Here is a 25,323-nt window from a genome sequence, read left to right on the forward strand (position 1 = left end):
AAATAAATCTTACGATTACTTTCTGTTATCTTAAAATAGTTAGAACGGATAAAATATGAGTATAACCTCCTACACACTTGACTCACTATAGAAAAATCTTGAACATCCGATGCTCAGACAGAAATAAAACGAATTGAGGAAGAAGAAAAAAAAACAACATTCAAAATGACCATTGTTTGAGCAAAATAAAGCACCTGAAGGTATTTTAGAGAAAGAATATTTTGACCAGTTTTAAATTTTCAAAATTAAACCCAACTGCATTAAATTTTGAAAACCGTGTCACTCCTATTATTAAATATAGTGTGAGATGTTAAGTTGATGACTAGGAGGAATTTTTCCTCTATGCTATGTAGATGAATCAGCGGTCGTGGTGCGCTCTACATCATTTTTACTGCACCGTACACAGTGCACAAAGAATTACTCTACATCCAAAGCATGCCAACAACAACATCATGCATAGAGGAGCCAAGGCCCATCATACATCCTAGAGGCTGCAAGATGGCAGGAAAACAAGCAAGAAACATGTTGAAGATTGCATCATATGGGCCAACACGATGATCATCCAGCGAACATATGATCATCCAGCAAACATACTGTCGCAAGTGATAAACATGTGGCAATTGAATTCATAAGCAGGGCAGACATGAGAATTTACTTGTCATAGGAAAGTTCAATAGATCCAATTTCCTCAAAAAGAAGTCCGTTAGGCACATTAAGACCGATCCGGTGCTTATCCCATCCAGCTTCTTCCAGTTGTTTAAGAAAATCAGCAAATCCATCTTCCAAGTTCAAAAGGCTCTCCTCAAGCCAAGAGAACACATGATCTGGCAATCTTCCTTGTTGCTCATGAAGCCAATAGACTTGCCACAGGCTTTTCAAAACTGAGAGACCTGTAGCTCCGACCTAAACCACAATACAATCAACCCGGTTAAGAGGTGCTTACGTCATTTATAAAATATTAATCCTTGATTACAACAACTAGCATCAGCAAGAAACCTTGAATGTAATTAAAAACTCAAGCCCTCTTGATCCACATTGGTTCACAAAGAGAATGTACTTTTCCTTCATGTACAACCTTAAGAGTGCCTTCACCTGCTCCAAACAGTTGATCAAGACAGTGAGTTTTCAAAGAGCAATTCTTTGTGCACCACACGCGGAGCAGAAAATCGTGCACCGCGTGCAGTGATTTGCTCATGCGCGGATCCGAGGACATCGGCGGAGAAAAAAAAATCTTTTTTTTTTTTGTCAGCCTCGCACAAGAGCGAATCACCACATGCGATGTACAAAGAATTTCGCTTTTTCAAATAGTAAAATAAGGGAGCAACTAATAAGTTTGCTACTGAACATAATTATCCAAGTTATTCAGTGTATCAGTTTACAATATCTAATCACTTCTTGTGGGTTTAACTCACTTTTTAACTATAGGACCTATCATTGTTCTTACTTCGTCTCATTTTCATGATTACCATTTCATTGATTCTTGGATGAGTTGAACTGAAAATTTTGGAGCAAATAGTTGAGAAACCAGCTAGAGGTTATCAAGCACATGAAGATGAATGGCAACACTGAGAACCTATGCCAAGAAAAAAGAAAGTCTACATGGAAAAATAAGAAAATCACGAGTGACCAGCGATTTTTCTCTTAAAATCTAGATATCAGGTAGAGATCCATGTCATTCAGTTTGCCTCTCCAATTAATGCATGGAAGCATTTTTGGTATATTTAATAGGCAACTATGAGTGCCCATGTTTTAACTGAGAATGTTTTACCTCTTCGGGATGGTTCTCTATCTTCACTTTAATGATACAAGTTTCAGATATCTTAAAAAGGAGGAGGGTCAAATGAAAACCAACCTATATCTTGTAAGGGGTAATACTAGAGATAAAGGAAAAATTTTTTATGCCTATTGGTGATGCCTAGGCATCTCTTTTATGCTGTAGGATTCAGATCAGAAAATAATATCAAACTCAAAAGAACCATACCATGTGGCTGGAGCCCTCCCTTCCAATCATTCTATCCAATGATACCCCAAAAATGACTCGGGGCAGCACAAATCTTTCCCAAGATAAAATGTTCTCTTCCTTGTTGCAATCAGCATACCCTATATCAACAAAGACAACTTTGTGTGTACTCTAAGGCTATAAGAATCAGCAAAAAATCACAAGGCAGTAAAATCTGCACCAGGAACTGTATGGAGCACAACATGTGATTTCACAAGAATCCGAGCACGCTTGAGATTTATCTGCCAAAACAAAATCCAAGATCAACTAGTTACAATGCATATTATTAAGCAAAGGTAACAAATAACTTAAGACTCATAAAATTGATATAAGTTACAAATTATATATATTGTCATAATATCCCCCTCTCTCTCGTGATTAAAGGCGTAACTTCATTGACAAATTCAAGCTGCCACAGGAACCATACTACATGATAGGAGGCATACCGTATCAACTCAGTATGGTACAAGGGCTTGACAAATCCATGTACCGAAACATGGCATGGGTGCTGCAACAACTGTGGTCGTGGTGTACAATGTGTCAGCATGTGGGTGCACTGTAACTTACTGATACACCATGGGTATGAGGCTTCATATCAATCCTTAAAAACATGGTTCCAAGTAAGCTTAAATAGAAGATTGAAGAGACGTCCTTACTGTGTGAAACTTGAGAACTGATAGTGACTGGTAACGTAACCGAAGGTGCAGAAGACGCACACTCAGCCATATGAAAGCCATCATGGAATATGATGTCTGTACTCCAGGTGTATCCTGCATTATTCAATTATGGGAAAATGTATTCAATTAAGAAATAATGTTCTAATTCAGCAAAGCAAAATGACAGACAATCACAATATATAGAAAAGGCAACTTTAATTACATAAATACCATGACCAATACACCAAGAAAAAGTCCTAGGAGCTGAGCTGCTACCTCCCAAACTTCCTCCTGAAACATTTGAAATACATAAAAGGTTCCGGTAAGGAGCTATAACATGAAAAAATCATAAGTAGATCAGATAAGATATAAAACTAACACAGATAATTGAATATAAATACGAGTAATCATGGTCAGAAATATATTTTTTTTTTTTAAATTCCAAGCAAGTATTAACCACACCTAACAAACCTACCCCAACTACCTTGGCCATGTTATGAATCATAGTTTACCATTAATGGTTATTGAAGTATCTTCAATTAAGAGAAGCATTGAAGTTATATCTTCAATTAGTAGAAGCATTTGACATCATGCTTTATGCCTCCAACTAGGTTTTCATAGATCTACTCAAGTATTTGAATACTGCTGGTTGGTACGGTACCACCGGTATCTTATCGCTCTTACAGAAAAGCAGTACTAGTATGTCTTCGAGACACAAGTACTCTCTTGAACCTGCCGTTACCAACATTATGGTCCAGACTGGTTGTGTATTGACAGATACCAACAATATTGGTTGCATGCTGGTTGCTTTTTTTTTTTTTTTTTTGTTGATATGGATCACCTTGATCCATCCCAACCATACTGGTACCATACCAAAACCAGTATGATGCTTGATACTGGTATTTAAACCTTTTTGTCTACTCCTCTTCCCAACATTAAACAAGAAATCAAGCCTCACTGTTGAGATCTATTTGTTTCATTAACGTCTTATTTTTTCTTGTTCAGATCACCTTTGTATCTTTGTGTCACATGTATAAAATCTGAATTTTCTCCATCCTCTTACCATCAATTGATGCAATTCCTACATGTCCTTCAACTAAGTCGTTTCTTAGCATTTCTTCATTCCACCACATTTATCATTAAATTTATTCTCAAATCATATATGACTCTAGATAATTTAAAAACATGAAACACAATGGATGAATGCATAAATGAATCTCAGATAAAATTCCAGATGAAAACGGAATGAGATCAATTTCTAACTTAAAAGTCCATAATAGAAACCCACTGGCTGAAAATTTTGGCATCTCAGCACATTATGTTCTTTAAGAGAAGAAAAGTCTTTTATCTCTGCCAAATTTGTCCCTATTACATTAGAATAGCTCCTATAATCCAGAATAGATGTTACTTTTCCATTCTAAGCTCATCTTACTGAAGAATTTGATGCACTAAGAAAGGGGAAACAAGACATTACTAAAACCTGTAATGTTAAAATATTTCTCTATTATTTCATGAGGATTCATAAAGTCAAGCCAAATAAATAGACATGCATTGGTTTGATGTGTAACAAACATATCAATCTATTTTATATGCATAATTGTGCTCATTTACATTGACTACCTTTGCAGCAACCTCTCCAAGGTTTGCAGACATGGCAAAATGATTTTGGATAACACGAAATGAAGGGTCTTTGAGCCCTCTTGCTATAGCCTGCTTAAAAACCAAGTGTCCTTAGAAATATATTGCATCAAAAATATGAACTTTAGGTAAGTCCAGCTCAAGTTTTTACTACACTCAAAATGCATAATCTGTAAGCAGAGCATCAAATATTTTCTACAAAATGATTGATACATCAAACCAGTAATGTTCATAACAAGATTCCTCCAAAAGAAATTTATAATATGCTTTTTAGAAAGAGCACTTCCTCTAATGGAGAAAAATATTGCATTATTAATGTCTTCTAGTAGTTAAACTTGCACTATTTTCGTAATGCCTAAAGAATCCGGGGGTGTATGGCTGTCGGGTTTTACTAAATAGGTTTCTACAAAACATAAAATAAATGACTTTTACCAAAATGCTTGTTTAGTTGCTTTTACAAAACTTGTTTGGTAGAACCAGCATATGTCATAAGACGTGAAAAATGAGTTCTACAAAAACATAACTCCCCCCCGTTATTTGTAAAAACTATTTCACAAAAAAAGGGGTTTTATGGTAATCTGTTTTGAAAAAACTCACAGATACCAAACAGCTTTGTAGAGTTAAATATACAATACATACAGCAATATTGAGTTCATTTAGTGGTTCTTTGGTGTGTCCTTGAAACTTGTCAGCTAAGCACTTAACCTCAAAAGCTTAAGCCAATAGAGAATAGTTTAACGATGCACATTAGGATGAACATCCTCGCCCTGTGTGGCCCCAACTCTGCACGCAGGGGACAAGCAAATCAAGACAATAACTGGAACAACTCAACATGACAACTTGGTGAATTAAATAAATAACTAACTTCAAGGGCATTTGATCTCATGATCTCCAGCAATTGGAGCTCTAGTACCATGTTGACTAACCACCTAGCTGAAAAACCTTTAGCTAACAGGGAATGGGTCTACAGCGTATATCAAGCTTATTGATAATGTACATGTACTGGCTTTATCAGCCTAAAAATCACAGAAAACTCCTCTTTCCCTGATACAATAATAGTACTTTTAAAAGGTTACAGCATTTGGAGTTGTTAGATCCCAAAAGCTATCAGTGGTCAAGCAGTGAATCATGGTGTAAATAGTTTCCTAAATTAGGCAATAAGTAGATGGGAAGTCCAAGAATCGACAATGAATTTACTCTCATGCAAAGTTTTCTCATCTTTAAATACCTTTGCAAGATTCCCCAGGGATGCAAGTGGGAGGAAATATGCTGGATACAGTTGTGTGCTGAGCTCAAAGATGCTGCATGGTGGATTAATCATTGAATGGTTACATTAATTTAATGAAAATTATGTCAATTTGTGGACAAGGTGCTTTCAGAAACCTTCCAGTGCTTCCAATTATATCTGCATACATCCGCCATTGCTTTGGGTCATCATCAAAAAGATTCCCAAAACGCCCACCTAATAGACACATGTTTCTTAGATAGACCACATGGTTTTATAATTTTCTCTAATGCTTCTTAAGGATGTCCTTTACCAACAACTAGACGTCCAATAGCTCCCAGGCCATCCTTTGACACCCATCTGGCAAAAGGCCAAAATAAATACATCAGGGCTTATTGAATTTGTTAAAACTTGAATCTTTACAATAATTATTAGCTTCTAGCTATAATATAGATGTCTCCAACCAAAGACCATCAAACAGTACCAGCTTTTTCATGGCAAACTGACTTAGTAATAATAATCAAGGGACCCAATGTTATACCAATTGTTCAATCAGGTTAAAACAGAGTAACCAGTATCTTTGCCATATCCTGCTGCAGGCCTTGTCTTTCCAGAAAACAAAATCTTGATTCATCATGATTAAAATCATGTTTAGATTCTGGAAGAAAAAAAAACTCTAAGGGCATTTTTGGTATTGCTTCTTCTTTATAAAAAAAAAGAAAAGCAAGAAGCTAGATTGTCTAGTTTCACCAAAAAAAGCACTGTTTTCTTCTTGCAGAAGCACTTTTCAGATAATGTTACCAAACACTTTTTTTCTTTTTAAAGAAATGCTTTTTTGCGTTAAAAGTCACAAATGCACTTTTTAAAGCAGGGTCAAACATGCCCTAAAAGAAATAGCATAACACTCCAAGAGCATAATACCATAGATTGAAATAATGATAGATGTGATTTAACAAATTGCAAGAACCAGACCAACACAATCTAACAAACACAACTAAGATAGACAAACACAATCTAACAAACACAACTAAGATAGACAAACACAAAAGGATATTTAGAATCAGTGATTGGGACAATAACATAACCTGGAGTTACTTAGATGTACAGACTATGATACGTGTGGCAAAGGAACTGAGGATACAAACTTAAACAGTCATCAAGCAAGTTAATTTTAAGACAAAGAACTAGGAATATTACCTTATAGCAGCAGCAGCAGCAGCAGCACTAGTTCCTGCAGAAGTGCCTATACCAACAGCCTGATGCAATCTTCATATATAGCAGTCAGTTCGGATTATTTTATGAACATGATCTCGGGGGCAATAAACAAAATGATTATCTCTCTTTCAAACATTAAGTATCATCTTGAAATTAGATCAAGCAACTTAGTCTGGCTAGAGTAGCAAAATTGGAATAGAGGTTATGCAATTTTGAAGTAAGAATAGACAATAATGGAGCCATCAAAACATCATAAATACAGTCTCTATCCATATTTAACTAGCATAGCCCAAATAACTATTAGGAACAATTTCTATACTCTTTAGCCAATCCACAGTTCATGATGCAACTTTCTCATCCAACATCAAACTATCCATGTTTCTAGAATCTCCTTTCATGACAAACTTTTTTTGGCAACAATTTCACTACCATGGCTACTTAAGATGGCATGACATGTCATTAAAATGATTTACAGCCATATTCAGACACTGTTTGAATGCTGAAATATACTTGAAAACTCTCTAAGATTAATCAACTCCTCCATTTGAGGCTTTGCATGTCAATAGAGGAAAAATAATTCCAGAGCAAATGAACAACTCATAATGATGAGATACCTTCAAAAGACTAGAAGTTACCAACGTGTGACAGACCCATCCTGTTACATTTGTAGGGAACTGCAATAACATGTAATCCAGATAATCCTCTGAGACTGATCCTGGAGGGTTTTTCAAATAGGATACATTAACACTGAAATTCCTCTTGCGATATTTTTTCAAAGTATATATGCAAACTGATAACAGCATAGGATACAATGACAAAAACATCACAAAATGTATGTTACATTTGTAGGAAACTACAATAGCATGTACTCCAGATAATCTTCTGAGACAAATCTTGGAAGATTACTCAAATGGGATACCTCAACACAGATACTTCTCTTGAGATATTTTCTTACAAGTATACATGCAAATTGATAATTAGCAGAGAATACAGTCACAAAATCATCAAAAATCATCAAGTAAAAAAAAAACGATGTTAATTGTGTAAGCACTATCAATTAATCACAACTGGATGCTTGATGCTAGATTTTTCAAAAGCAATTATGACTCCATCTCAGCCACAAAATATAATATTGAAGTGCTATTGCTTTTCATGATTTTCTTGTACTCGCATCACTTTGTCAGGCAGTGGCATTGCAGGAGGTCCATTGCATTGCACAACAAATCAGTCGCCAAACAGACAAATTTCCCAATCATGGTATGTTGCTTTCAGCATATACCAATGGCATCTATATACTATATCAACTTTTATCAGGAGATAGCCAAAAACAGTTCATGCTGAAATCCCCGAAGTAGGTAATGTGTTGAGGAGATGGTGATCACTACAACCTAAAAGTCCAAAATCCGAATTGAAGTGTAAATTTTACTAGATGGGTAGCGGGAAGCGAGTTACTCTCTGGTGAAGATCAATGTAATGGTGCACTTGTCCACACAAATGGTTGCATATAAAAGGATGAAGTATCATGCTGTAACCCATGCAGTAGGCCAACTAGCATGCTAAACTATCTTATATATCTCTATAGTGGCAAATTAATTGAAAACATAAATTCCAAGAGATGTCATCAAAAGATTCGCGTCCAAGAAGGAAATTCGATAAAAGAGAGAGTTCCTATATTTACCTGGAAACCCCGCAGGTAATATAAAATTCTTGAAGATGTCCGGAATCCAAGACAAGTCGGAGAAGCATTCTTCTTCTATCATCACATTCATCGACGATTGGCGTCCCTTCCAGTAAGTTTGTAGTTCTGACTTATCATCTAACACGTACCTGTCATATGCAGAAGCGAAAGAAAGAAAAGAAAGAACCTAAAATACATAATACTGTAATTACAGAATCATAATAGCCTGCGCGCGCGCGCGCGTGCGTGCGTGCAAACGAGGGAGGGAGGAAAGGCAGGGGAGGAAGGGGTGGGGGTGGGAAGAGAGAGAGAGAGAGAATCTGCTATGGATCATTAGATGTATTTTCTGCAATTGCTAAGGGTTTTGTTATTTCCCCTTCTAGTTTCTATTCCATCTCTGCCCCTTTTCCTACCTTCCTTCTTTGTGGAATTTCCGGTCCATGGCATGTACTCTCTCTCACTCATATACACCGGCAAGTCTGGCAAATATCGTTTTCAGGTACTCACCTCTTAGCCGTGCCGTCTCGGCGTCTCTCCACAAGTACTAGGCGCGGCTCTCTGCAACAATGGGAGTGAGGAGAAACAACAAAAGATTTTCCTTTTGTCTCACCAGTTTAAGCAAAAGCAAAGGAGCTAGGATTGGAATTAGAAATCATCACTAGTAGAAAACAGGTGGAGGCTCACCCGGGTCGCGGTGGGATTCCACGGCCTCGGTTGCTTCGATCAATGTCATTATCATCGTCCTCGGGGATTTCTGATTCGAGAGAGCAGAGTGGAAGTAGAGGCCGGTGAGGAGGGGGGCAGCGGCGATGTTGTGGAGGGAGAGGACCGAACGAGACACTGGATGGATATGGAGACGGAGATGGAGGTGGAGATGTTGAGCAGCAGAGGCTACTGTATTTATACGGGAAACAGCAACGCAGAAGCGGCATGTTCGCATGCCCCCTTGCGCCTGCTCCTGACTCTGGGATAGGAGGGACAGAGTTGGAGTCTCCTCCAATCGCGATGAACGGAAAGGTGGGCGGTGGCTGTGGCTGTGGCTGTGTGCCTGGGATTAAAAATTATGTTCCTTCCGCGTGCGTGCTAAAACCTTTAACATGATTTTGATTCATGAGGCTATTCCTCTCGGGTGTTGCTTTTGATTACCATGATTTCGGGTTTTAGAAGCCACTAGGAATTAACCCGATGCGCGGTGCCTTTTTTTTTTTTTTATCTTTTTAGTTTCGAATCTTCGCGTGTCCTCATCCAATGCAGAAAAAATAAAAAAATTAATTTATTAAAAAAAAAATTATTGTTAATAATTAATTATAAAAAATAAATTAAATTAGATATAAATCTGATATTAATATATTCATATTTATTTTATTTGATGAATACATACGTGAACATAGATATTAATCAAATACAAATATTTATATTTATATTATTTTAAATAAATATAAATTTAATTAGGTGATAGAAGTATGGGTAAAATTACTAATATAACTCAGATATTTCAATTTAATGAAATCAAAGGCATTATTAAAGAAATAATAAAATAAATTAATAATATAATTATATAATTAATTTTTTTTAAAAATATAAATATTATATAAAATTAAATAAAATAATAGGTAGAATAAAATATTTGGATCGGGATATAATATTTGTCTATCCATGACCGTCTTCTCTCGCCTCTGTCGACTATTGTGATGCTCAATGATTAAATAAATTATAATAATTATTTTAAAAATTTATTAAAATTAAAAAAATCCCGCTCCTACGCTAATATGAAAGGGATATGGATCTCATCCTTTACGTTGCAGGCTATGCAAATTAAATAAATATTAATATAAATATATTATATTTTTTTTGACCAACAAAATTTTGTATCAAAGTCTAAACCAATAAACCCATCAAAATCTCTTCTCCATTGGCCTTTAGCTAAGAATTTCAGATGGATGGATCATTTGAACCAAACTCCAACCTTTGTACAGCATCCATCCCTCCCATCCATCTCCTATACATACATCTCAAAAGTACTCTGTCAGTAAAAAAAAGCATAAAAAAAGTACCAAGAGCTTGCAATTAAAATTTCCATCTCCACCTCCGATTTCTCAAAGAACCAAAGGGCCCCTCTCACTTTTTTTCTCGAAAGCAAGAGTCGTCGAGGATCCGATCCTGAACTCCGCCCTTTGGATTCCCCCTTTCTCTTCTCCATCTTGCCCTTCTAATCCCCAATCAAAACCCTCTCCTTCGTTATCTCTGAGTTGCTCTTGGTCGTTCTCATGGCTTCGGGCTCACAGTTGAAGGCGATTAAGGTATCGTGCTTTCTTCTCCGGCGTTGTTTTATTTTTGGAGTAGTTTTAAGCTGAAATAGAAGGGATGATTCGAACTAAGTGGTTGCAAAGGGTGAAGGTGCTGATGGTGAGGGCCGGTGGAATCGGTTGCGAGCTCCTCAAAATCCGACGAGGACCGAGGCCGAAGAAAATGGATGGCGGCGATAGAGAGAAAACCCAAAAATCCGGCATCCTTCTCCACAATACTGTGATCGTCACCATGGATGGCGATCGCATCCGCATCCTCGGCCCCTCCTCGGACCTTCTCTATGAATTCTCCCCCCTTGCCGACGACATCCTCAACCTTCATGGCCGCTTCATCCTCCTTGGTCCGAACAAAAAAAAAAAAGAAGAAGAAGAAGAAGCAGCAGCCAGTTTGTTGCGACTTGCAAGCACCCAATGTCCAGGTGCCCAATGGAGGCTTCTTTTTTTTTTTTTTTTGCCACGTGTCAAATGAAGGTTTCTCAATAGAAAAATCTCTATTTATATATATATATATATATATATTAGATGTCTCGGTCACTAGCATTATTTTTTTTAAATGAGGATTAAAATATAGAATTTATAATGAAAAATAAAATATAAATTTAATTATAAAAAATTTTGAATTATTTAGAGATTTTCAATTTTATCTCAAATTTTAGTTTAGTACAACCAAACCATCCAATTTTCAAATTAGTTCAATTTTGATCCTGACTATAAATTCCATCCGACTACTATGACGGAACTATCACGTGCTATGCTTATATGTTAGAAAGAAATGATGCTTATGTGACATCATATGACAAATCCATCATAACAGTCGGATAAAATTCATAGCTAAGATCCGAATTGAATTAATTTAAAAGTTGAATAATTTGATTGTACCAAACTAAAGTTCATTCTTTTACCAAAAAAAAACTAAAATTCACCCCCAAAATAATTTAGAATTTTTTCTATGATTAAGCCTATAAAAGCCATTGCAAGGAAATGTGTTGGGGGGTGACACGTCACCCGTGTCGAAGACATGAACCGGAGGGAGCGACCATGATAAAGTATGCAAGGTCGTCCCCACAGCACCGATCAGAGGTAATTACAATTCCAATCATAGATATATTATCCCAACATTGTGGAAAAGCTATGCTGGAAGAAGTCATTCAGTATTGGGTAGATATCTGGCCAGGACATCACCTCCCAAGATCTTTTCGGTACCGCACGATACAGCAGAAAGAAAGAAAAAATAAAATAGAAAACAATCAAATACGTGGATCAGCCAAAAAGGACTCGCCTCTACGGGGCATGCAAACTTCACTATGAGAAAAAGAGATATTATAAGAGAAGATCTTACCCTCAACACTCATACACTCAATTTATTCCTCACAAAAAGTTCTCTCTCACAAAAGCTCTCTCTTTAAGAAGACCCCCTGAACCCCTGAAGTGATCACTATCCGCTATCCAGGAGCCTCCCTGCTCCTTCTCTTCTCAGCATTTCAGCCTCTCTCTCTCTCCATGCATGTTCACTTCTCTCGATTTTCCACATGAAGCTATCCGCGTGAGACCACCAGGCCACCACATCCTCTCAATTCATGAATAGGCCCTTTTAAAAGTCTTAAACATCAATTAGATTAGGTTTAGGACTCCTAATCAAGCCCAAATAAGCCCACAGATCGTCGGATCAAGATCAAAAATTATCCACGCCCTCCGATCGCACTCCGGTCCATAGAACAGTACCGTGGACCATGAGAAATGCGTGGAAAATGCCCACACAGTCCATGCGATGGACTGTGCACCGTCCGAGCCACAGTGGACCAGACAAATGGGCTCCCAGCGGGCGTTTGGGTCTGGACCGACCCATGCGTGGGCCTGGGCCCTCGCCTGCGCCGCGTGCCTGGGCCGCACCCTGTGCGCCCGTGCCTAGGCCGTGCTCCACGCGCCCGAGCCTGGGTAGGGCACCACACGCTGGGCCGCACCCTGCCACGTGCTGCCGCACCTGGGCCGCACACGGTCGCACCACCGTCGGCCGTCGATGGTCCTCCACTGCTCCAGATTTTGTGCCGTCTTCAATCACGCATATCTTGATCGTCCAGACTCCATTTGGGATGATCTTCATCTTGTTGGACTCTATTTTTCATAACGGACCTCGGTGTAGGCTTAATATGGATCGAATCTTAAGGTATCAAATCCTAACAATCTCCATCTCGACTCGATATTCAGCTTCCTTCTAACTCTAAGAGCTTCTGGATCTCCTCACCCCCATGCCCTGGGATAATCACCTGCTGATCATGGATGGACAAACATGAGAGTCGAGTCAGATCGCTCGATCCCATCTCTGTCATATGTTGTGCTCCTCCTGACCTAAGATCTGCTCGGAGCATCATCCTATGGCAATAGGAATCTCACCTTGTGACATCACTTCTTGTCCTCCCGAGTCTTCTGTCTCGTGCCCGATCCACCTCCATCTGGAGCTCCACCTCGCTATGAGCTCCACCTGACTCCTGAAGCTCCATCTCGTACTGAGCTCTCCGTCAAATAATAATATCCTCTTCTCTCCTTCTTTTCCTCTAGAATAATTCTATCGCCGCATATCACCTTCAAGATTTCTCCATCAGCTACCATCCTACAGCCTTTCGAATTCAGTCTACTCAGTGAGATAAGATTCTGTCTGAAATCAGGTATGTATCGGACTTCTCTCAATCTTCTCACTGCACCATCATGTGTCCTCTAGCTGACTATCTCGATACCTCTGATCGCACAGCTCGATCCATCCAACAGATAAATAGTGCCCTCACTATTCTCCAGTGAATCAAACTACTCTTCTCCATAACATACATGATAGGTACATGTAGAATCTAAAATTTACTACTGAAAAGAAGTAGATACCTCGTCAGATATCTCCAAGACATCTCTCTCTAAATCGCTACTAGCTGTCACCACAGCAACCATCATCTGATTTTTGAGTTAAGAACAATCTCTAGCTAGATGTCCCAACTCATCACACCGGTAACACCTGATTTTGCTCAAGTCCCTCCTGGACTTGGACCATCCTCGTCGTGATCTCCTATCGCTTCGTCTATCGCTGCCTGCTCCTCTAGAAACCACCAAAGCTGAGCTACCGCCACCTGAGCTCGAAGTTGGATTCTCCCTCCTGAGAACCTCATTCTGGAGTATTACCATGGTGACCTCGTCAATCTTGATGGTGTTCTTTTTCACTAGAAGAGCAGTCATCAAGGACTCGTACGAAGAGAGGTAATGCCAGCAAAACCAGCATCCTAGTCTTCCCCTCAACATTCTCACCAATACTAAGGAGGTCGATGAGGATCTTCTGAAAATAATTTAGATGCTTCTACACGCTCTGTCCCTTAGCCATCCATAGCTGGTAAAACTGACTCTAGAGAAAAAGAGTGTTGGTAAGAAATTTCACCATATACAACTCCTCAAGCATCGACCACAACACCATCAAGAAAGTCTCACTAAGCACAAGGATTACCACCTCATCCGCTAAATACATACGGTTGGTACTCACCGCCTGCATCTGTAGCCATTTTCAATCCCGCACCTCCATGGTAGTCGGCTTCTCCTCGCACAAGAAAGCATCAATCAACCCTTACTGGATAAGCACGTCCTTCATCCTTGCTTGCCACAAAGAGAAATTGCTCTTTCCATCAAATTTATTGATCTCCATCTTGATTGATCATGTCTTTTCCATCTTCAATCTTGCTCACCACCACTGCAATCTACGTCCTTATACCACCTCACTCTGATACCACTTGTTGGGTGGATGTCTAGTCAGGACACCACCTTCCAAGACCTTTTCGATACCGTATGATGCAACAGAAAGAAAGAAAAAATAAAATAAAAAATAATCAAATACGTGGATCAGCCAAAAAGGACTCGCCTCCACGGGGCATATAAACTTCACTATGAGAAAAAAAGATACTATAAGAGGAAATCTCACCCTCAACCCTTATACACTCAATTTTTTTCTCACAAGAAGTTCTCCCTCACAAAAGCTCTCTCTCTAGAAAGAACCCCTGAACTCCTAAAGTAATCACTGTCCGCTGTCCAGGAGTCTCCTTGTTCCTTCTCTTCTCAGCATTTCAACCTCTCTCTCTCTCCATGGGTGTTCACTTCTCTCAAATTTTCTGCATGAAACCATCCACGTGAGACCACCAGGCCACCACATCCTCTCAATTCATGAATAGGCCCTTTTAAAGGTCTTAAACATTAATTAGATTAAGTTTAGGACTCCTAATCAAGCCCAAATAAATCCACGGACCGTCGGATCAAGATCGGAAACTACCCACGCCCTCCGATCACACTCCGATCCATGGAATAGTGCCGTGGACCGCAAGAAATGCATGGAAAATGCCCATGCGATCCATGCGGTGGACTGTGCACTGCCCGATCCACGGTGGATCAGGCAAACGGGCTCCCAACAGGTGCCTGGGCCTGGGCCGCACCAGCACCGTGCACCTGGGAGGCGCCCCGCATGCCCGAGCGTGGGTTGGCCCGTGCGCCCACACTTGGGCCGCGCTCCGCATGCCCGAGCCTAGGTCGGGCGCCGTGCACTAGGCCGCGCCCAGCTGCATGCTATCATGCCTAGGCCACGTGCGGCTGCACCACCGTAGCTCCGCCGGCCCACCGCCAGCCGCCGACAGTCCTCCACCACTCCAGATTCCATGCCGTCTTCAATCATGTGTATCTTGACCGTCTAGACTCCTTTTGGAGTGATCTTGATCTCGTTAGACTCTATTTTTCATCACAGATCTTGATGTGGGCTCCATATAGATCGAATCTCGAGACATCAAATCTTAATAATTCAGCACATAATGAAGCAATGGAGGATCTCACTTTGGATCTCATCGATCCTCACTATCTAACTAATCCTTTCGAATGAAGCTTCCTGGTGGAAGACCATGCCAATCCCAATTTGACCGTCGATCCTAAATTCGGCTGCCAACTCTAGCTTTGGCCGCCCATCTTAACTTCGATCGTTAAGCTAGACTTTGGCCATCGATTTTAGCTCCGATCATAGGTCCTTAGCTACTGGCATCAAGACGACACCTTCGATCGAAGGACCTCTTATTGATCCTCGCTTCTAACCACAGGCTGCATTCCCTTTGACTGTTGCTGGGTGCCATATTTGAAAAGATTGATCCCCGCACGGTCCCATTAAGTCACATCACTTCACGTTGAATCATGCCACTCCAACAATTGCTTGTGCACTAGGTGAGGTCATGTCACATCACACCACCTCTAAAAGAAGCTGACTACATGTCGGATAAGGTGATGTCCGTCACTAAAACCTAGACCAGACATTATGGTGTGGTATGGTCAGAAAGATCGGAATGGCCTCCCATCACTTTTACCCTTATGCCTCTGCTTTTCTATCAATAGAGACAAAAAAGAGATCCTTCAAGTATGCAAAACTCGTGCCCTCTCCTCCTTTCGCACTCTTTTTTATCTATTCCAACTTTCTGACTTGACCGTCAGAGGATCCTCACTGGAGCCAATTTTGATCAAGACTTGTTTTGCAAGTCTCACCGTACCCACGATTCTCGACCAACTCCAGCCATTCCGATCGGAGTTAAGAATTTGCTGCAACAAATTGGCACTAGGAGGGTCCAAACCCATTTTTGAGAAGGAGAGAGAGGTCCACACCATGGCACCATGCAAAGAAGCATCCTCCCATCATTCCAACGCCGCCAACTTCCGACCAGTGGAGAATTCTGCCAATCAGCAAGCTTAGGTAGTGCCTTCACTTCCTTAACTGAGAGCATGGTCAATGTAGAGTAGTTCAACTTGCTGGTCTGACAGGTATAGGATTTGATTGCTACTATCCAAATAATGCATCAGAACAATCCCATGCCATAGGCTGCTTCACCACTAGAACACCCTTAGATTCCTCCTCAAGGTCCTGAGTTGGGAGGACAAACTCGACAAAGCCACCCCCAGAAACCAGAGCAAAGGATGCAATGATCCTTGAGTCCTCGCTTTGGACATGACTCCATCCTAGATCGATCCCACTCACCGCATTCAGAAGCCTATACTGCTCGAGATGCGGAGATTGACCACAGGCTTCGAGATATGGATTAGCAGATCGAAGCCCTTCATAATTAGGCTCCAGTGTGAGATGATGGCTATAACACCAATCTATCATTTAGTGGTCTGATCATACAAAAATAACTCCTCAACCACTTCAAGATGCCGTAGTTAGAGAGCTATGATGGGGTTACCAATCCTATGGATCACTTGAAAAACTTCAAAGCTATGATACTTCTCCATAAGGCCATCGATGCTGCCTTGTGTCGAGCTTTCCCCTCCATTGTAAAGGATGTGGCTCAACACTAGTACTGGAGCCTGAAGCCCAGGATGATCCACTCATTTGACCAGATGAGTCACTTGTTCATCACTCATTTTTTCAATGGTAGGAGGTATCATAAAAGATTGGATTCATTGATTAATATCAAGCAGAAAGAAGGAGAATCGCTTCGATCCTACCTCGACCGTTTTAATACAGCCATACTAAAAGTTTGTAACCTGAATCAGTCGATCACCATGACCATCCTAAAAGGCAGACTCTTGAAGAATAGCCTTCGATATTCATTGGAGAAGATCTACCCTCGTGACTTCATCGAGATGTTGGCTTGGGTAGAAAAGTATGCAAGAGCAGATGAAGCTTTTAAAAATGAGCCCCCGATAGGTACAGATGCTGAAGAAAGGAAAGAAGAAGAAATGAAGGAGCCTCTACTGAAGAAGGGCTATAGAAAGAACTGACAGCACTCCCTATCTCCAACCACATGTTGGAGGTCCCGAACTCCTCTATAAAACTGTCGACAGAAGAGCCCCTTTGGAGGGGGGGGGGTGTGATGTGCATCTCCACCAAGGAGATTCATGAACTATACTCCACAGAACACTCCCTGAAGTTAGGTGCTGATGGAGATAAAGGAGCAGCTCCCTAGGGTAAGGAGAATGAAGGCAAGGCCGGGTCAATATAATCCGAACAAATACTGTCTCTACCATCGTGACCACGGTCACAACATGGAGGAATGCATCCAACTTCAAGACAAGATCAAGGAGTTCATTCATCACAGGTGCCTGCATCAATTCATTAGACATTGATGTGAGCAATGCGATGAACGTCGAAGGAAGCCTCGACAGTCAGGACAACAGCAGGGAGAGCCCTTCGGAGACTGACCCCTAGCTGGAGTAATAAACACCATAATTGGGGGGCATCATGTCAATGGGATGAGAAAAACTGCCAAACCTTCCAAGAGGCAGAGAACTGAAGAGCCCATTGTTTTCATTGAAGAAGATAAACAAGGAGTTCAGTTTCCATATAATGATATGGTGGTTGTATCTTTTAACATAGAAAACTATGATGCACGCCGCATATTAATTGATAATGAAAGTTTGGCTGACGTATTATTTTATGATGCTTTCTCCAAAATGGATATACCTCTTTAGTGGTTAGGGCGACTAGATTCTCTCCTCATAGGGTTCACTAGTGATACAATACCTGTCGAGGAAGTCATTACCATATCGGTGGTCGTTAGATGAGCTCCTTGATGATCCATAGCTAAGGTTGATTTTCTTGTAGTTCGAGCACCATCAGCTTATAATACTATCATCAGATATTTCGGACTTAATGTACTTCGAGTTGTAGTATCTATATACCATTTGAAGATGAAGTTTCCAACCAAGTTTGGAGTTGGTGAGGTCTGGAGAGACCAGACCCTTGTCCGACAATGTTACACCATCACGCTCCATGGTGCAAGGCCTTCTAAGGTATATCCGATCGATGGCCTAAACAACCATGATGAATTGATCGAAAAACATGGAGAACTGATGGAAGACCTTGAGATGATCCTACTAAATGATGGAAACAAAGAGCATACAGTCCAGATCGGGTCAAATCTGGATCCGGTAACCAAAAAATATCTCTTTTTTTTTACAAAAAAATATCAATGTATTCGTCTGAACCCTAATCGATATATCAGACATTGATCTAGCAGTAATGACACATCGACTGAGTATTAAACCAACCATTGACTTGTCAAGCAAAAAAAGAGAAGCTTTGCATCTGAGTGGCAAAAAGTGATAGTCGAAGAAGTACAGAAATTGCTTAATGCTGACTTCATTCAGAAAGCGACTTATCCAAACTGGATTGCAAGTGTGGTTCTTATAAAAAAGATGAATGACAAGTTGTAGATCTGTATCGACTTCACTGACTTGAATAAAGCATGTTCGAAGGACTGCTACTCACTACCTCTAATTGATCAGTTGGTGGATGCTATTTTGGGATATGAACTCCTTAACTTCATAGATGCCTTATCCAGATATAACCAAATTCAGATAGCACCAGAAGATGAGAAAACTACCTTTATTATTGACCAAGGTCTCTTTTATTATAGGGTTATGCCCTTTGGCCTAAAAAATATAGGTGCAACTTATCAGTGCTTCACAAACAAATTCTTCAAGGGTCAGGTCAGGTGAAATATAGAGATCTATGTGGATGACATGCTTATCAAAAATTGAGTCTTGTGAACCTACATTGAAGATCTTGAGGAGATCTTCACCACACTTCAAAAGTATCGAATGAAATTAAACCCGATGAAATATGCTTTTAGAGTTACTTTAGACAAGTTTTTGAGATTATGGTGTCAAGCCAAGGGATAGAAGCTAATCCTGAAAAAATTCAGACTATACAAGAGATGAACCCACCAAGGATTGTAAAGGAGGTTTAGTGCCTTAGTAGTCGAGTGGTAGCACTCAATCGATTCATCTTCAGATCGATCGAGCAATGCCTTCTTTTCTTCCAAGTCCTGAAGTAACCAAAAAATTTCTAATAGATCGAAGAATATCAGCACACATTTGAGGAGCTAAAAAATTATTTTAGCTCCCCACCACTCTTCAGCAAGTTGAAGCTAGATGAAGAACTCTATGTATACCTGACGGTCTCCCTAGTTGCCGTAAGTCCCATATGTTAGAAATTATGTCTTAAAATCAATTATTTGATGATTATGCTAATTATAAATATATATAAATTGATCATTAATAAAAATTATTTGACTTTTTTATCACAAGGATATATTTTCTTTAGAACTCCTGTTTTGTGATGAAGTCCTTAGGACCACTTTTAATCAATAAAAAAAGATTTATCACATGGTCCTTAAATTTGTTCATGACCAAATGATATGCTATTACTAGGACGATAGCGATAATCAAGTATAGATCATTGTGTACCATATGCATTGGTTGTTCTCGTAATTAAGTGATGTGGAGATACTGATATGGCATATAAATGAGATGTAGGAGTACGTCTAATTGAACATAACCAACTGTGGAGCACTTTGCTATCAAGAGTAGCTCTCGAAGGGTATGGATATAAGTATTCCTCCGACTTGAGATTACCATGATGACTTGCAAGTAACCATTGTGCTTTGGTACTAGACTATTTGAATTTCTAATTCAGTAATAGAAGATTTTTGGGCACAGTCAAGTACTTGTAGTAGTCGGTGTATGAGTCAAGATGGGATTGAACCCTCTGGATTTAGGAGTTAATACATTAGTGTATTTCAATTTAGTAAAATTTGGGCTTGGATAATCAATGTGATAGATTGAAAGATTGAAATACAACATGGATGACTATTTTAGGATTGATATTAAACCCTAGATCACCTTAAATATTAGAGTCGAAGGGATGAATTATATGATAACAATATGCCAGTAGGTTCTTGAATGTTGCTTTGTAATCATTCGACCTATCCGGATGTTGGATTCCATTGCTAGATAATTACATTGATTAGTTCAAAAATTTATTCCCATACTACCGACTTAGGTTCGAATCAATGGGATCATACTCAAAAAAAATTTCTGACTGATCATGTGCTTGATCAATGATTGAGAATCATTCAAGGGTATAATCATAAATTCAATTGATGATTAACTATGTGCAAAAGTTACAATAAATTAATTCGCTAACTGTTAGTGAATTAATAGAGGATAAATTAGTAATTAGATTACTGATTACCTCAATTTGATTGAGCAATGAGGTTTGAATCAAGTTTAATTGAATTGGATTCAATTAGGTTCGATCCAATTAGGTTATTAGATGATCTAATCACTAAGGGAGTTAGTTCCTAATTCAATCAGGACTTGGGTTCAATTATTTTCTAATTGAATTAGGATCTAATTGAGTTCCTAATTAGATTAGAAATTTATTTAATCTTGGATGCATCTAAATCCTAAGTTGGTTAGGATTTAAATTAGGCATTCAAGAGAGTTTCCAGTTTGATTGGGACTCTCTTTATCTCCCTAGCGCCCCACATTATGCATGCTAAATCTCCCCACGCCAATAATTTTTCCATGCAAAAGAAGTTTTGCATGAAAGATAGGCTATTCCTAAGCTCTCTTAACGCCCCATATGAGATATGGATAAGGTAAGTTTTAATCTGATTTAAACTTCCTTATTGGATGAGATTAGATCTCATCCAGATTCACCTGTGATGCCACATCATAGAATCTTCTCCTTTTGTGCGACAAAAGGATAAGACTTTTCACGATGAGAGAGCTCTTTACTATGAGAAAGAAATATGGTTGGGGTGTGTAATCAAAGAGGGGCGTCGCTATATTTTTTTTCGGGTGGGTTTTGAGAGGGGGCAGCAAATCTAGCTAGAGTCTAACCTCTCTTGGACTCTTCAAACCCTAACCAACTCACCTATTTAAAGGGTGGTTATAGGGCTCTTGATTTTTTATGAGATCAAAAAAAATATTATGGGATGCCTCCTTTGGTGATTGGCATGAGAAATTGAGGAGAGGGATCTCTTCTCTTTGGGTGTGGGTTCTTAAGATTTCTTCCTAGGGATTAGGGAAAAGAGAAAATAAAAGAAAGAAGTTTCTTCTGTTCTTCTTTTTCCACGACCTCTTATTCCTTTATTAGCATCCTTTTTCAACCTCTGAAAGCATTCAAGAGATTTGAAGGAAGGATCCAGATCAGCCAGCAAGATGGTCTTTGCGCGATCTAGCACTCTCGAGGAGATCGATCAGATCGAGACTTCGAGTAGACTATCCGTAGAAGTCGGATATCCTGTACAGCTATGAGCGACTAGCAAAGACTTCTTTATCACGTTCATCAACAATGAAGATCATCGACTCATACTTAAGTATTGAGTTTTGAACTCAAATAGATGTAGATTTGATCTACTGCTTACATCCATGCATGCAGATTTTATTTTCAGATTTTATATATGTCATGTATTATGTCATAGATCATAGAGTAGGTTGATTTAATGATTAGATCATATGTATATTTGATTAATATAATTAATATAATTATTTTTTATTATAATTTATTTCGAAAAAATTTTAAAATACATGCATGAAATCATCTACGATTTTCTTCAGTGGTATCAGAGCCTAGGTTCGTTCTGATATGATTATGTTTACAAATTAGATCTAAAATTTAAATTAATTTAGATATGATATTTGATATTTTAGATCTACATTTATTTATTAATTGATCGTACAAATTGAGATTAAAATTATTTTAATCTTTTGCTGTAAGACTTACCCCTTACAGTGAAAAGTTATCTTAGTTTATGCTGATTTTTTATAAAATTTTATTTTAAATAATATATGTAATATTTTTGATTTGATTTAGATATGATTTAATTTTATGATCAGATCTGATATAATTTAGATTAGATCTAAATTTTAGCATATATGATATGTGATTAGATTAGATGTCTGATTAGCAAGTATTCTGATTGGGTTGGTCATCAAGCCTGTCCGATCATAAAAGCAAGAAGGATTTAAAGACCCTCTCTTCTCATTCGATGGGTTACTCTTATGGTGTATAGGAGAGCCATGTGATTAAATCCTATGATGAAGAATACAAAGGAAAAAATTTACTTTTCTGTAAAACCCTAGATTTGTTGTATGTAATACAAAACATAAGTTGTATGAAAAGTAAAATATCTAATCTATGTGATTAAAATTATTTTAATTATAAAAAATAAATTATAAAATTATAAAATATTTAGATATGATCTAAAATCTATTTATGATTGATTTTATTTCAGTTTATATGAGATTTTTCAGATATGAAACTCTTTGATACCTGCTGGCACGCTAATGGAGTCGACTCAATTTTGAACTGAGCTGATACAGTCCCCTGGATTAGTCAGCCTAATGTTGACTCAATCAATCTAGTTGTCTCAAGCTGAACAGTAATAGTTACTATGTATTATCAGTTAGTCGATCAAATAGCAGACTTAGTCGACCTACTAAAATGAGCTAGCTCAATCCAAGGATGAGCTGATCCAATTTCACAATTGAAAATTTTTGCATAATATTGTTATAAATTATTTATAAAATTAAAAATTAAAATTATTTTAAATCTAAACAACAAATCCATGTAAATCATACACTTAATTGAAACTTAAGTTAAACCAATTAGATCTAGAATTGTGAATTAAAGATCTAATATCTTTCACATAAAATATGAGTCTATGAGTTAGCTTGATTAGATCCTCTTAATTGGGTTAGATCTAAGGTTAGAATCAAATAGACTTAATAAAAAAATTGATTAAATCTAATAAAAAATTGAACTAGATTAAATCAGGATTTCTCTAGAACTAATATAATAGTTGTAGTTGGTCAAATCCATGTCTATGATTAGACCAAGATGGATCTCGATTGTAGCTCAGTGGTCGAGCCTGAGTCTTTAGACAAATCAAATTGAAACTGATGAACCAATTGATGTCTAAGATAAGTTTAGCAGTTTTGATCGGTGGTCATTAATTGAGAGCTATTCGCATATATTGAGTCTATAGTGAGTTAATGGCATATCTCTCCCACCGATCTCACTTATCTGACCAATATGATCAATCAGCTTTCGATTCGGTTGCTCATTGATTCATGCTAATCCATACTGCATAGATTAATCAGTATGACTGATTTAGGTGATAGGACCGACTTAAATATAGTCTTCTTTGATCTGACTTGGTGAAGTCAATGAGAGGATTATGATTAACTGATCAATTTTTTTTCTTCTCTTAAATTAAATTAACTAAATCTTCTAAATTATTAGATCCTAAAAATGAGATAGTTATGATGATAACTAGATCATAACCTCTCATTAAGTTGGATGATAATGGGTTCATTATTTTGATGATCATTAGAGGTCTAAAGGCCTGATGCTCATCTGCTATTGGAATTATTATTCATAATATGGTGACTCAGTCAAGTCTTTCTGTGGTGGTCAAGTCAGTCAATCAAAGTCGGGCCTGATCATTCATTAGTTGGATTTCTGAGTATGGTCATGTTAATGGTTGGACATAACCAGAACTTTACAGTGGAGGCCAAAGCCTACTGATTAGGTTCTTAGGACAAAATTAATTACTAGAAGTTGTTTAGAGAAATAATTAGTTAAGAATCTACCCATAGATGCACATGGGTGGGCCGACCAAAGTTGGGCTCCTGTGTAGTTTGTGTAGATTCTAATATCTGCTAAGAAATTAAAATAATTCTTCGAATTGAAGGTAGAGGCTATCAGTTTGTATAAAATAGTGGAAGAACTTTTAGACTAAAGTCTAAGTCTTTAGACTTAATCAATTCATATACAAAGAGGTCTTGTATTTTTCTTTCAGTTATGGCTAGTAGTCTGTTGCTTCGTTCAATGTTGGATAGTGACAGGATTATAGGATCTAATTTTGATAGTTGGTATCAAAAGTTACAAATAGTTTTGAAATACAAATGGATCCTGTATATCTTAATGGATCTAGCACCAGATATTTTCGCACCCAACGCACATTATATGATCAAAGACACTTATCAAAAGTGGCTGAATGATCGAACTATGATGCAGTGCATTATGAGGACAGCGATGAATGATGAATCTAGTTGTAAATTTAAGGATGCTCAGTTGAAGAAAATCTTTCAAATGTTGAAAGAGTTTTTTGGCACCTCTGAGGATGTGTCTTCAGCGGAGTGTCAATCCTTTGAGAAAGGAAAGAAAAAGAAGGTGTAAGTGAATCATGCTTGGGCTGTGGAGCCCGAACTGACAAAGAAGTCTAAGGTTAACTCGAGTCTGGTAGAGTCTTTTAACACGAACAGGTAAATGAAGAGAAATCAGTAAATAATTGCTGGATAATATACTTATATGATCATACCTTATAGTTTTTTTATTTGTGATACCACTATCTAGGTATTTGATATCGAAAGTCCGATTTATATTTGCAATTCGTTGCATGGACTTTAGGTTAGTAGAAAGTTTGAAAACAACAAGAGATTTCTGAATATTGGAGATGGAAGTCATGTTCTAGTCATGGTTTTAGGTATTATCGAGCTTACTTTTTATTCTAATAATATCGTTCTAAGTGATTGTTACTGTTGGGTACAAAATACCTTCTGATCGAAGTTTGTAAAAGACCGACCCTTTCGGACTTCTCCGACAATGAGCTTCTCCATCCATCTACCGTGCCACTCCAAAGGCTCTCTAGGCCTCACTGTCAGCCGACCTTCTACAATGACCAACTATTCTCCAAACTCCTTCCGGACTCTGTCAATATCCGAGCTTCTTCGACAATGAGGTTTCTATAGAAATCGGACTC

At 38.4% G+C, this 25,323-nt stretch overlaps 1 protein-coding gene across 3 annotated transcripts; it reads right to left on the minus strand.

The window, feature by feature from the left end:
- Positions 1 to 499: 499 nt before the first annotated feature.
- Positions 500 to 9,517, minus strand: LOC105034480 (protein root UVB sensitive 5). 3 transcript variants are annotated; one of them, XM_029261645.2, is made up of 15 exons: positions 9,096 to 9,515; positions 8,919 to 8,969; positions 8,412 to 8,560; positions 7,348 to 7,448; positions 6,716 to 6,774; positions 5,832 to 5,878; positions 5,677 to 5,755; positions 5,522 to 5,594; positions 4,267 to 4,365; positions 2,887 to 2,946; positions 2,656 to 2,769; positions 2,181 to 2,241; positions 1,982 to 2,100; positions 997 to 1,092; positions 500 to 903 (listed from the first exon to the last, which is right to left on the minus strand). In XM_029261645.2, exons 1-15 carry the CDS (start codon positions 9,341 to 9,343, stop codon positions 652 to 654), a joined length of 1,608 nt encoding a protein of 535 aa, XP_029117478.1. In that variant the 5' UTR covers positions 9,344 to 9,515; the 3' UTR covers positions 500 to 651. The 3 variants fall into 3 exon arrangements, with proteins under 3 accessions (XP_029117478.1, XP_010907965.1, XP_029117479.1); XM_010909663.4 differs by having other exon boundaries at positions 4,276 to 4,365; positions 9,096 to 9,514; XM_029261646.2 differs by lacking the exon at positions 997 to 1,092 and having other exon boundaries at positions 9,096 to 9,517.
- Positions 9,518 to 25,323: the final 15,806 nt, after the last annotated feature.

Source organism: Elaeis guineensis, chromosome 10 (genome assembly GCF_000442705.2).
Source record: "Elaeis guineensis isolate ETL-2024a chromosome 10, EG11, whole genome shotgun sequence".
Taxonomy (NCBI): domain Eukaryota; kingdom Viridiplantae; phylum Streptophyta; class Magnoliopsida; order Arecales; family Arecaceae; genus Elaeis; species Elaeis guineensis.

Bases quoted from the DNA above. Each gene is read 5' to 3' on its own strand.
- LOC105034480 (XM_029261645.2), bottom strand. From the start codon at position 9,343: ATGCCGCTTCTGCGTTGCTGTTTCCCGTATAAATACAGTAGCCTCTGC. The intron at 2,947-4,266 runs GTAAATGAGCAC...CAAATGTTTCAG, and splicing joins TTGCTGCAAAGGTAGTCAAT to GAGGAAGTTTGGGAGGTAGC. The intron at 2,770-2,886 runs GTATTTATGTAA...TGAATAATGCAG, and splicing joins TTCTTGGTGTATTGGTCATG to GATACACCTGGAGTACAGAC.